General features: G+C 33.5%; 1 protein-coding gene across 1 annotated transcript; it reads right to left on the reverse strand.

Annotated features, from left to right (window-relative positions):
• Positions 1-8,646: 8,646 nt before the first annotated feature.
• On the reverse strand, positions 8,647-9,867 carry LOC111912306 (uncharacterized). The gene is made up of 2 exons (XM_023908031.1): positions 9,403-9,867; positions 8,647-9,294 (listed from the first exon to the last, which is right to left on the reverse strand). Exons 1-2 carry the CDS (start codon positions 9,865-9,867, stop codon positions 8,647-8,649), a joined length of 1,113 nt encoding a protein of 370 aa, XP_023763799.1.
• Positions 9,868-13,704: the final 3,837 nt, after the last annotated feature.

Below are 13,704 nucleotides of genomic sequence, written 5' to 3' on the forward strand. Positions count from 1 at the left end.
AGGTCCGGTCCATATGAGTTTGGATTTGTCGCAAACATTGGTTTTGACAAATTCGCATGGATAGGAACACATACGCCATTAAAATCTAAGTGTCATAAGATTCCCTCCTTCATGAAAATGACTTTGAGGAAATGCTTTCACTAAGAGAGATTTTAAGAAGATAGTGATTGTGAAAATTGTATTCTCAAATCCGATTATGGTTACGGTATCCCTTTCCATGATTCGAATTGTGAGATTCGGCAATTAGTCTGAATTGTTTAGACACACATATGAACTATATAAGGCAAAGGTGTATAAGTTTGAGAATTTTAGATAAAGGATTATCAAAGCATTAGAAATATGAACTTAAGAAATTCAATAGGAATTGTTTTCTGGAAGTTAAGCTGTTTCTGAATATATGTCAAAGCTAGTGGGAGCATAAGAGTTATGCTTATGTGATAATAATCATCATAGTGGGAGCATAAATGTTGTGCTTGTATGATTATTATGGCAAGTATTGCAAGTTAGCAATATTAATTATAGAAAACAAGAGTTATACTTTGCAAAGTCGTAAGGGTTGAAAAGTTGTTTTGCTATAATTAAGGGAGAGAATATTATGCTTCATTTCAAATCTAAAGGCTTAGGTTGTGGAATGTTAATAAATTTAGTCGAGGATACATAGTGTGTTCTCAAATTTCGATTATGATTATGGCATCCCTCTTCATAGTTCGAATTGTGAGAACGTCACACATAAAATATTATGGCAAAAGATTGATAAAGCATTGTATCTTTATGTAAGACATTATGCATCGTGTCCCATACGCTTCGGGTATAGGATTGATTGCAAATGCTATAATATTTGACCATTCTAAAATATTCCAAATGTCTAGCGCATTTAGAGGGAAAAAGGACAAGAATCGGTTTTGACTAAGATAATTAAACAACTATCAAAGGACGATCCAAAGCTCGCTGAGGATTGGTCGCTTGTGAGTAGTTGGAAGTATGATATTGGATGGACCATATCGACATTATTATGAATAGATAAGATTCTAATAAGAATGAGTTGTCATATGGCAAATATGGAAATGTTTCCATATTGGGAGTTGGGTATTGAGAGTCTATGTCTAGATTAGAAAATTTTATGTAAAAGGATGTTCAAAGGAATGTACTTTGAGTGAGAGACATCATGTCTATGGAATTGTATTTTAACAATCTCAAATAGAGAACTTTGTAATTTCATTGGCAATAGTCATTGTGATTTTTGTGCTATGACATTACGGAAAGATCATTGCATAAAATGTTAGAATCTAGCATATTCTATAAGTAGCAAGAATTTGATATTCTTACACTTGTGATAGGGATTGGGAGTTGTGAAATGAGTGTGATTGGAAATGTGTTTATTTGACCTATTTCACAAAGTAAGGACCGTAGGTAAACATTGTGTGCATGCTAAGAGCATGAGACAAGTATAGTTATAATTCAAGTAAGAAGTTGATTACCCAAAACAAAAAATAATGAGTAATCAATATGGTGATTAAATAAAATGTTTTATTTATACCCAGAGTTTGGGGCCATATGGGATTAGTATTATTCTTGTGTTTCACTTTGCATGTTTTGACTTCCTGGATAATTAAATTGGTTCAGAACAATCAAATTATTCGAACGGACCACAGTCGTTCAAATGTTGGAAGTAGGTATGAATGAAGACTGTCGTGAATTGGTGTGTATTAGACATAAGCAAATGTTTGCTGCAACGTTCATGAGTGCTTATGAATATGATTTGAGCATTGGATTAAACCCACACTCACTTGGATCACTTCATGGATTTTATCACGAGTGATTGGTGAGACGATAACATCTTATATTCTTGAAACCGAGATGTGTGAGTTGTATCTTGCGAATCGGTTGCACATTGATAATATGTAAACGCACAAGTAACTTGGTGTTATAAAACATATTGTTGTGTGTGATTCGGTAAGTGAGTGCAAGCAAGTATTAAATCAAAGTTTATCCGTTCCTTTTATCCAAAGTAGGATAAAAGCGATATCTTTGGGCCCCTCGATGATTTAGTGATGGCACCTAAGTGCTTGGCTAAGCCGGGACTAAATTGATGGTTCAATTGTAGTCTGTTGTCAGTCGTCATAAATCGGAAGTCGGGAAATAGTATAGAGAGAATGATTAAGTTCATGTCTCATATCTATACGATATCTAGAATGGAGGAATATATGATCCCTTATCTAAAGGACACATGTATCTGATAAGATCTGAGTTGACAGCGGCTTTGGAAAGCTACGATTGCATATCAGGATCTGAAGTCATACGCAGAATAGTTATTAGACTTATCCAAGTGGGAGACTGTTGGATTAGTGTCTAAGTCCATAACTATTTTGGTATGTACTTGACCCAATGGTGCATGGTCCTTTTGGGTTGCCTTCACCAAAGCAACTTGATAGGATGAATTATGGAGAGAAAGGATTAATTATGATTTATTAATATATTATGAGAATAATATATTAAAGGAGAAATCATATTGTTTAATTAATATTAGTCAAGAATTAATTGATAATTAATTTTGTGGCTGAAAGAGATTAATTAATCTTAAGGGACTGGAACTGTAATTATAAGATAATTACATTTGGGCTATGGATCACCTTGGAATAATAGGTCGGACGAATTATATGGGGAAACCCATTATAAATCGTCCAAGGGTTATTCTAAAAGGGTCAATGGGCTGCTTAGGGCTTAAGCAGTCAAATTAGGGTTTCCTAGTTGAAAACCCTAATAGCCTACATGTATATATAGTACCCTTAAGCCCCAAAAACGTGGCTAAGAGTTCCTCTAGGGTTTCTGGACGTTTTGGGCAGCCTCCACTCTCCTTATTCTTCATCCTCTTGCTCTTGGTGTTTGTGAGCCATTAGAGGAGTGACAATTGTGACTCTAAGCTTTCTAAAGTCATTGTAAGGAGGAATTGAGATTGTTATTGCTACATAACAATCAAAGGTAATTCTCTAAACCCTAATTTTAGTTTATAATATGTTAGATCTAAGATTGTAAGTCTTGGATACATTGCATGTACAATAGAGAAACCTAGATCCAAGCATTAGGGTTTGCATGAGCACATAGGATGTTCTTATGGCTAAAACCCATAAAACTGGTAGTAGTAGTTTGAAGTGTTTTAGTTGTGGGGAGACAGGTCACTGACAATTAGAGTGCAAGATGGTCGGAACACATCATTTGTTTGATGAGCAAGATGATTGGCAAAATGATGATACTGGTGAAAATTACGAATATTCCCTTATGTTTGACGAAGAGATTCAATCCGAAGAGGAAGTTGTAAATGGAGATGTGGGGGTAAATTTGGTGGTAAGGCGCTCTTGTTTTACACAAAAAGTTGTTGGTGATGATTGGCTCAAACACAACATATTCCAATTGACATGTACTATTTTGGGAAAGGCTTGTACTTTTGTTATTGATTTAGGAAGTTGTGATAATCTTATATCTGAAGAAGTAGTTCAAAAGTTGGCTTCGAAAATAGAAAATCGCCCTGAGCCTTACGAGCTACAGTGGCTTAAGAAGGGTGGTGAGTTCACTGTATCTAAACGAGCCCTTGTTCAATTTTTTGTTGGTACCACGTATAAAGAGGATGTGTGGTGTGATGTGGTTGCTATGGATGCTTGTCATCTGTTGTTGGACAGACCTTGGGACTATGATCGTAACATAGATCATAACGGACAGACTAATACTTACGGTTTCTTGTTTCGTGGTGTGAAGATAACATTGTTTCCTAGTAAGCCAAAGGAACCAGTTCCTAAACCTTCGGGTACTCTATTGAACCTTACTCAGTTTGAAGACGAGTTGGAGGTAGAAGGTGACTTTTTTATGTTACTAGGGAAGGAAGTGGCTAAGGAGGTTGAAATTACTGAGACTATGGATCCTCTGCTCAAGGAATTAGTTGATGTTTTCCTTAATGAATTACCTTATGGCTTGCTACCTTTTACGTGACATCCACCATCATATTGATTTACAACCAGGAGCCCAGTTGCCTAATAGGCCACATTACAGAATGAGTCCTAGAGAGAAAGAAGAGTTACGACGATAGGTGGAGGACTTGATTTCAAAAGGTCGTGTTCGGGAGAGCATGAGCCCATGTGCTGTTCCTGCTTTGTTGACTCCTAAAAAGGATGGTACATGACATATGTGTGTTGATAGTCACATCATCAATAAGATCACAGTGAGGTACATATTTCCAATTCCTTGACTCGATGACCTACTTAAACGGATTAGCGGTGCCACTATCTTTACGAAGTTGGACTTGAAGAGAGGGTACTATCATATTCGACTTAGGCCTGGGGATGAGTGGAAGACTGTCTTTAAGACTCGTAAAGGATTGTATGAATGGTTAGTGATGCCTTTAGGTTTATCAAATGCTCCTAGTACATTTATATGTGTGATGAACCAGTTGTTCAATCCCTTTATTGGTAAATTTGTAGTCATTTATTTTGATGACATACTTATTACAGTGCTACTTTTGGTGAGCATGTCAGCCATGTGAGGGAGGTTTTGACTGTACTTCGATGAGATAGTTTGCATGCAGCTATGAAGAAATGTGTGTTTATGGTCCCTAAAGTCTTGTTCTTGGGGTAAGTTGTTTCTAGGGAAGGAATACAGGTCGCCAAGTCTAAAGTAGCAGCTGTCAGACAATGGCCAACTCCAAATACCATCACTGAAGTTCTAAGCTTTCATGGTCTTGCTTAATTCTATAGGAGGTTTATTCCAAAATTTAATTCTATTATGGCACCAATGATTGATTGTATGAAAGGGAAGACCTTTACTTGGACTGAAGTGGCAGAATCAACTTTCCATTTAGTAAAAGAGAAGCTTACTACAACACCGGTTCTTGTATTGTCAGATTTTTCTCAAGTTTTTGAATTACACACGGATGCTTCCAAGGTTGGGATTAGAGAAATTCTAAGTCAAGGAGGACGACCGGTTACCTATTTTAGTGAGAATTTGACGGGGCCAAAGTTGTGTTATAGCACTTATGATGTTGAGTTTCATGCAGTGGTCCAAGCTGTAAAGCATTGGCACCATTATCTATTTCATAAGGAATTTGTTTTGTTCACAGATCATGATTCTTTAAGACATATTCGCAGTCAAGATACGGTGTCACACAAACATGGGAGGTGGATGTCGTTCTTGGAAAAATTCACTTTCGTGGTGAAACACAAGTATGGAATGTCGAATCGGGTAGCTGATGCATTGAGTCGGAGGAATAATTTGCTAGTTTCCATGAGGGTTGGTGTGTTGGGGTTGGATGTCCTCGTGGAGCAGCTAACGGTTGATCCTTATTTTTTTTTATTCTACAAGGTATACAATATGGACAGAGGTCTAATTTTCTAGTGCATAAAGGTTTCCTTTTCAAAGGCAATTAGTTGTGCATCCCTGATTCTAGTCTTTGCCTTCAAATCATCAGGGAGTTGCATGGTGAAGGGCATGTCATCCGAGATTGTACTTTATAGTTAGTACGATCATCTTATTTTTGACCTAGAATGCGCAAGGAGGTGGATAGATATGTTAAATGATGATGAATCTGTCAGGTGTCAAAGGGCACATCTACCAATGCAGGACTTTATATGCATATGCCTGCTCCATCACATCTTTAGGTAGATATCAACATGGATTTTGTGTTGGGTTTACCATGTACTTATTGGGGCAATGATTCAACATTTGTGGTTGTTGATCGTTTTTCTAAGATGGTGCACTTTATTCCTTCCAAAAAGACGACAGATGCAGTTAATGTGGCTCAGTTATTCTTTCGAGACGTCTACCGTTTACATGGATTGTTGTCTTCTATTGTTTCAAATCGACACACTAGGTTTTTAAGTCATTTTTGGTGCAGCCTATGGAAAATGGTGAACACTCGACTCAATTTTAGTAGTGCATATAATCCTCAAACGGATGGCCAAACAGAAGTTGTCAATCGATCCCTCGGTAATCTTTTGCCGGTTGTTTGATTATTGAAGGGGAAGAAGATTCAGTCAGGGAAAATAGAGAGATGAGATCAAATAGGGGTTGAGATCGAGATATAATGGAGTTGATTTTTTTATTCGATTAGAAAAAGGAAGTAATTTTAGGGTAGGGGAATCGACTTGGATTAGTAGTTTGTTGTCTGCAGGTGGTTGTGGAGATATCTGCGATCAACAGCAGATGGTGGCGGCTCGATTAGGAGTAATCAGTGGTGGTTGTCAGTTGCAATGGTGACGGCGTTGGTGACGTGGTTTGCTAGTAATTAAAGTAACTGGTATGCGTAGAAGAAACCCTATTATGCCCATGCAAATAAGTAATTCCTTGTACAACTATCTAATTTTGTTTTGTACACCATTATAATTCAATTTATTGATATAAGACCATAAATTAAATATCATCTTAATTTTTATTCCTACTTATACTCCTATCTATATGAAATGCTGATAATTGGATAATATTAATTATATTTTATTGTAGTTGTCATAATTTCAAATGCATAGGAAGATAAGTAGAAAGAAAAGTAGGAGGATATTTCTCATATAATAATTATGGGGTTAAAAGATGGTTATGTGGTTAGATAGAACAATTTGGTTATTTTTTGAACCTCATTATATATATATATATATATATATATATATATATATATATATATATATATATATATATATATATATATATATATATATATATATATATATATAGGAGTGTGATCAAATGAGAACACCTAAAATATTAAGAACGCAAGAACAGATCTAAGCCCTCTACATTTTAAAATCAAAGGTTAATAGTAAGGGGCCATTTATATAAATTCTGAAAGTCATAGTATTAAAGTGTAACTTCTTAATTAACTAAAAGGGTATTATAGTTATTAGATTGTATCCTATTTTTATCAGCTCCTAAAATCTCTCTCTCTCTCTCTCTCTCCCACACACACTTCATTTATGTTTCCTTTAAACCCTAATCGATGGAAGCCAACACTAAAAAAACATACGCCTCTTCCCTTTCATCTCTCCACTGCCGCTCTTTTGAGTTTTCTTCAACTTAGCTGCCGCACAAGACACAAAAACACCACCACTGCCATGTTGATAGTCGAACCCGCTAGTAACACCACCTCCACCATCATCATCCAGCCCAATCATAACCACCTCTTTCCATCACCATAGCTATATGCCATGGTCGTTATTATCTTCATAGGAGGAGACAAAGAGTGAATGTTGGTTTTTTCATTGGATTACATGTGTATTTGTATGATCGATAAAAAGAAAATTGCAACACTCCAAGTTGAATTCATCTATTCATTCAAGATTATTATCGGATTCATATATGATTACAAATATGTTTTATTCATGTATGATTACAAATATTCGGATAAAATGATTAATTCGTCAATATTTTTGATGTGGTTGGTAAAAACAAACTTAAATAAAAAAACAGTTTTTTTTTTTAAATTATGGTAAAAACGTTTTTGAAAATCATTTTATCGATTTTGTTAATTAAAAATAGATTATATAAATTCCTAATATTTAGGTAAAAAAATCTATTAATCAATTAAATCCCATGATTTTAGGAGTTAAGTAATTACTCATAAATTATCCATAATTAATTATATTGTAAAATCCTTTTTATGTCCTTATAGAATGATTGGTTCATAACTACTCTTCCGTTCTCAACCATTTTGGTGTTATCAATTGATATATCTACTCTAATAAATGAATGTTTTTTTTGCCACATGTCACACTATCATTCAATTTTCCAAATGTCATTTTATGGTCATTTTGAATTAATATTTTTTCACATGTCATTTTATAAGTTTTTCTATTTTTTTAAATTTCACTTAATATTTTGATGTAATAATTGCAATAAATGTAATAATAAATAAATATCAATTTCATTAATGAACTTACATTTTAATTTCAAAATTTTTAAAATTAAAGTTCATTAGTTTCTTTTGTTTATTAATTTAAATTATTTGTTTAAATTTAAAAGATAAAAAAATTTCCATTATAATAATTCATTATATTTCTTATTTTCTTATAAATTCAAAATTCTCAAATATTTACACCTTTATATTTAATTATTTGTTTAAATTAATCCATGTAATACATGGGTCTTACAACTAGTATATATATATATATATATATATATATATATATATATATATATATATATATATATATATATATATATATATATATATATTAGTTTATAACCCGTAGGAACCATGGTTATTAATTTTATAATTATTGTATAGACAAAAATTAAAATAAATTATAAAAAAAGTAACATAAGTTTGATTGTAAGAAAATTAAGAAAAGTTAGTTTTTAAAATAAAGATAAAGATATATTACATTATAAAAAAATGAGGAATTATAAAAGAAAATTCAACAAAGTCTTATTAACATTAATAATAAAGCATACTTTGAGAACTAATATTTTACAAACAATTTACAAATTTCTAAAAACTTCTTTATAAATAACATTAGAAGTTTTATTTTTAAGTCTATCATCCTTATCTAAAATCAACAATTTTAATCCGTCTCTACTTTGAACTCAAGATATGGCAACATACAATTGACCATATGTAAAAATTGGATCTTTCAAAAAAAACCAACCTTAGATAAGGATTATCCTTGGCTCTTGTTAATTGTCATTGCAAAACAAACAGCTAATGGAAATTGTCTTCTTTGGAATTTGAATGAGATTTTTTTTTTCAGATGGTGTTAAGTTCATTCCTGGAATAAAGGTTCGATTTTCAATATTACTTTCGGATATGATGACTGCTTCAATAACACGTTTGGCCAAAGATATCACCTGTAGTCTAGTGCCATTCCATAAGCCATTTTTTTTATCAATGTTTCTTAATAACATTACCGGAACCTCGACTTTCAAAACTAACTTATAATTAGGCAAACCTAAGACTTTAAGACCATTTAAAACATCAGGTGAGTATAAACTGGCATCAAACTGATCATGGAAAAACTCATATTCACATAGTTTATCTGAACTTAGATATTCGACTTCATCTCCTGGAAAAAATTCTAGCAAACGATCATTTATTTTTCCGACAACTTCATTTTTTGGAGCAAGTATTGCTCTTTCTTGAAAATATTCTGGAATGTTACAACCTTCAAGAATTGAAGGATATACAAACTCAATTAATGAACCTATATGATCATTAGGATCATTAATTAGAAGATCATCTGGAATATCAATAATCGCTTTTCCATCGTTAAAACCACCAAGTTTCCCTTCTCCTATATCCAAAAGCCATTTTGCAAAATCCATAATCTGTTGAATAGCAGATGTATCACTTTTGACAGTTAGCCTCGTATTATTGGTTAGTTGATAGACTTTGCAATGTTGCCATAAATATTATAAACTTAAGGAAGCATTGACAATGTCTTGTCTACCACCACCTGGGATAACATGCAAAATTTGTCTAAAATCTCCTCCAAAAACAATCACTTTCCCCCCAAATGGCAAATTTGAGTTTCTAGGATTATCACACTGGAATATATCTTTCAAAGTTCGATCTAAAGCTTTAAATGCATTCTTGTGAATCATGGGTGCTTCATCCCAAATGATTGATGAGGTTTTTCGTAATAAACTGGGAAGTTCACTACCTGGTGATATGGAACAAATAGAAAACTCAAAAAGAACCATAGGAATTATAAACCGTGAATGTGCTGTCCTACCACCAGTTAATAATAAAGAAACAATCCCACTTGACGCAACATTTAAAACAATTTGAGCATTACATCTAACTGCAGCAGATAATGTCTTCCAAAGATAGGTTTTACATGTTCCACCATAACCGTAAACAAAGAAAACACCTCCTTCATTATTCTTAATTGCAGTCATGATATCATCAAAAATGTTTCGTTACTCAGATGTTAATGCAATACAAAGCCGATTAAACTCATTCTTTAAATTTGGTATGTCATAATCTAGTTCCTCACTAATAAGATGATTGTTTGAAGAGGATACAGAATCAGCATCGGGCAAAGGCATCCTTGTAAATTTTTTGAGACTTGAATTGTTACGAAGTAAAATTTGTTCAATCTCAAACAAAGTCAGGTTCTTAATTTGATCTTCATTAAGTGATAAACCTGAAGAAAAAAATGTTATAATAATTACAAAAAAAAATATAAACAAATTTGCTCTTGAAATAAATTAGTATTGTATATTGATTTTAATATGTATTTTAGAATAAATAAGTAAAGAATATTATAATACCTGGAGATTTTAATCTTTGTTGTTGAGTGTAAAGAATTTCATCCGACAAGTATACCCATGTATTTTCCCACACAACATCTGGGCTAGACAAGCTGTGAGATAATAACATGGTAGCGAAGAAGAAACGTAAGTAATAACCGGATCCATACTGACTTGCTTCCTTAATAGCTTCGATGTATTCTTTATCATCATCTAAGAGGCTGAGAGCATAACATACATCTATAAAGGAAGGACATATTTCACCATTAACCATGTGGATTTCTTCAAATGATTTTGGTCCTTTCACTTTGTTTAACAAAATTCTTAAGAAATATGTTTCGCCAAGATTAGGTGACACTGAATGTATTCTGCTAATCGAATATCCAACCTCCCTTGGCTGCCAAGTTTTTGAATTAAGCTCCCAAACAAACTTTGTTGGAAATTCAACATAAGTTAGTTTTTTTTGCTTCTTTGTAAACTTTATTGCACTCCATCCAAGATGTGAACATTGAAGAAGCAATTGAAGGCTGGTTGAGAACATTGTCGATATCATCATTTGCATCGTATATAACTTGTTGTGGATTAGGAAGATGAAAAGGAAGTCTCATCATTGAAGGATGCCTCTAATGATCATTATATCCATAAATTCGCCAGGATGCTTCACATGCAGAAATATATCTACAACCATAGTATTCTTTTATCTCATCGACTTTATCATCTTTATCACAGTCATTGTTGTTTTGTACAAAAGAAACAGTTGCTCTATCCGGACCTTTATTAATATATTTAAATAAATACTTGATGGAAGATCTCTGATTGCACCATTCAACATTTATGTGTGCTTGGTATCTTTTTAACAAGTATTTGTTGTATGGAGTACAACATATATGTTGTCTAAATTGACAGCAAATTTTTCGACAAACGATCCATCGTTTTTTCTCCTATATACAAGAAAACAATTCTGATCAATTGAAGTATGTTCATAGAAATTCTTTGGGAAGTTTTTAGAGCATTTGTTATCCACCATGCAAAGGCAATTAACATTTTGAGCATCACATGGACTATGTATCATGAACTCCTTCACAAGTGACTACAAAGCAGGATCTTGGTGAATGTTGGGAATCTCAACTGAAATAAATTGATGAATGTGTTCCACGGTAGGAAGCTTGTAATCCAGTTGCATGAATAGACAAATATGGCTGTGAGGCAAACCGCGCTTTTGAAACTCAATTGTGTACACAACTACATAAATAAAAATAAACAACTTTGTAATAATAAATTAAATAATGTACAAAATATAACTATATTTTAAATAAAACACGACATTAAAATATATTATGGTTAGTATGAAAAAAAAAATATCTGCTTGAACCATGCCAAATACTGCATTATGGCGTAGGTCTTTAATCAATGCATCGAGTTTGATCTTTAATAATCTGCATAGGATATCAGGTCTATCCTCTGCATTAAGCGTAGTGTCTTTAAGAGAGCTTCGAACTTCTGGCCATGTTGGATTGCATGTAAAGGTTATGAAAAAATCAGGATATCCAAACCACTTACAAAGCGACACGGCGTCTAAGTAGTTTTGCATCATGTAACGTGCACCGCTGGTAAAAGAAGGTAATATAACACGTTGGCCAAATTTTGAAATATTCTTATTACCCTGATCTTGAAACTTACGCAAATTCTCATAAGATTCACATCGAAGAACTTTTTGTTTCTTTGTACGTAATATAACCTCTCACTTTCAATCATTGTATAACCATCTACCGAAAACTGTTGAAAAAGCCTTATTGAATTCAAAATCAATTAGAAAGAATTATCCTTGTCTTGAATTCTGTAAGCGAAAAATTCCCTCATTGTAGTCTTTGGACGCTTGCTATCGCTCGAAGACATAACACCTCTATGGGGGATGTCAACTATATAACCATCGTCACCATATGGAAATAGTAGAGGATACTGTAGAGCAAGGTAAGAAGGATGTAATTCACTGATACGGCGTAGAGCTCCAGACGAAGTTTGCACTACAATGTCTCTGTTATCAATAAAATCACCAATGTCTCCTACAATTAAAGCGGTGACCTCAAAAGCAGTTGGTAGGTTATATGTCCTTCCACCATGTTGTCTTTTTCCAATAATTCGTAACTTTAGGTCAGCACAAGGATTTGAATTAAAAACATCTCTAACCATCCTATAACACTTGACCAACTCGTTATTTGAATCCAACATAAGCTTCAAATATTCTATAATTTGAAGATCAGTTGATGTAGAGGCATGCTTGCTTCCCCTGTAAATAAAATTATTTTAATATACAAATGAGTAATATAAAAGTAATATTGTTCAAGTGATAATAGAAAGTAATAGTAAATTTGAATATATACTAGAAACATTTATGTCTATTTGCGGTTTCATTTTCGGTATCATATATGTACAACTAGGAAAATCTTGGTTGACATCCATTCGTAGGGAGAAGGCTTCCGATACTGTGATAATTTTGACCGCTAAGCGTGAATATGTATGGTGTGTTTCCTTTATTAATGGATGAATCAACTTTCCCACCCATCCACGTAAATGAAAACATTGAATTGTAGAATCCCTTTTATGTCTTTATAGAATGATTTGTTCATAACTACTCTTGTGTTGTCAACCATTTTGGTGTTATCAATTGATATATCTTTGCTATCTTATAAAAGAAATCTCACTATTTCTATAAATAAATCCATTATAATAATATTATTTTTTTAAGACGTTCAAGTCTATAAGCCTAAAGCACAACTAATTATAAATAAAATAATATTATAAGTTTAATCATTTAAATGGTAAAACCCCAAGTACAATTCAATGAATCGGTCAAATACCAAATTCCCTTTAACTTCTGCTAATTAAATTGGTAAAGACCAATGGAATCGGTGAACAAGATTAAAAAGAACTAAAACTTCTGAAAACCTGATAAAACATAACCTCTCATCTCTCTCAAAACATTCTTCCGACTTTTGAAGATCCAAAGCTGATGACCAGGATGGATTCCCGGACACTCACACGGATCAACCATCTCTTTTCCCTCACTCTCTATTTTCATTTCAAAATTTGAATAATCACCTTTTCTCTTTGGAAACCCTAGCTACCATCGCCACCACCAGAAGCACTCTTCTCCTTGTCTCTTTACTTACCGAAGACCCATCGACACAACCACCACAGACACGTCCTTCACCACGACGACCACGATCATCGATTATATTGATTTTGTCTCTTTTTAATATGTGTTTTAAATGTTTTTTTAGTACTCAAGTGAAGTCGACACCTTCGTCAGTTCCATCTGTTCCGGTAGCCACCCTCCAGATAAGATTTCACATAAGCTTTACCTCATCTTCTTTCTTTCACTTATCTTTGCATGTTCCTGTAAACTCCACACACCACCCCGTTCTTTCTAAGAAACCCCAGATCTAAAGCCAAGCCTATAAACCACAGAATCTCGGCCCATCT

This window comes from Lactuca sativa, chromosome 3 (genome assembly GCF_002870075.4).
Source record: "Lactuca sativa cultivar Salinas chromosome 3, Lsat_Salinas_v11, whole genome shotgun sequence".
Lineage (NCBI taxonomy): Eukaryota > Viridiplantae > Streptophyta > Magnoliopsida > Asterales > Asteraceae > Lactuca > Lactuca sativa.

What these genes read in the sequence shown, in the direction of transcription:
- LOC111912306 (XM_023908031.1), bottom strand. Translation starts at nt 9,867, where the DNA reads ATGACTGCAATTAAGAATAATGAAGGAGGTGTTTTCTTTGTTTACGGT. An exon ending in GTGGTGGTAGACAAGACATT is followed by an intron (nt 9,295 to 9,402) that starts GTCAATGCTTCC and finishes GCTATTCAACAG; the next exon opens with ATTATGGATTTTGCAAAATG.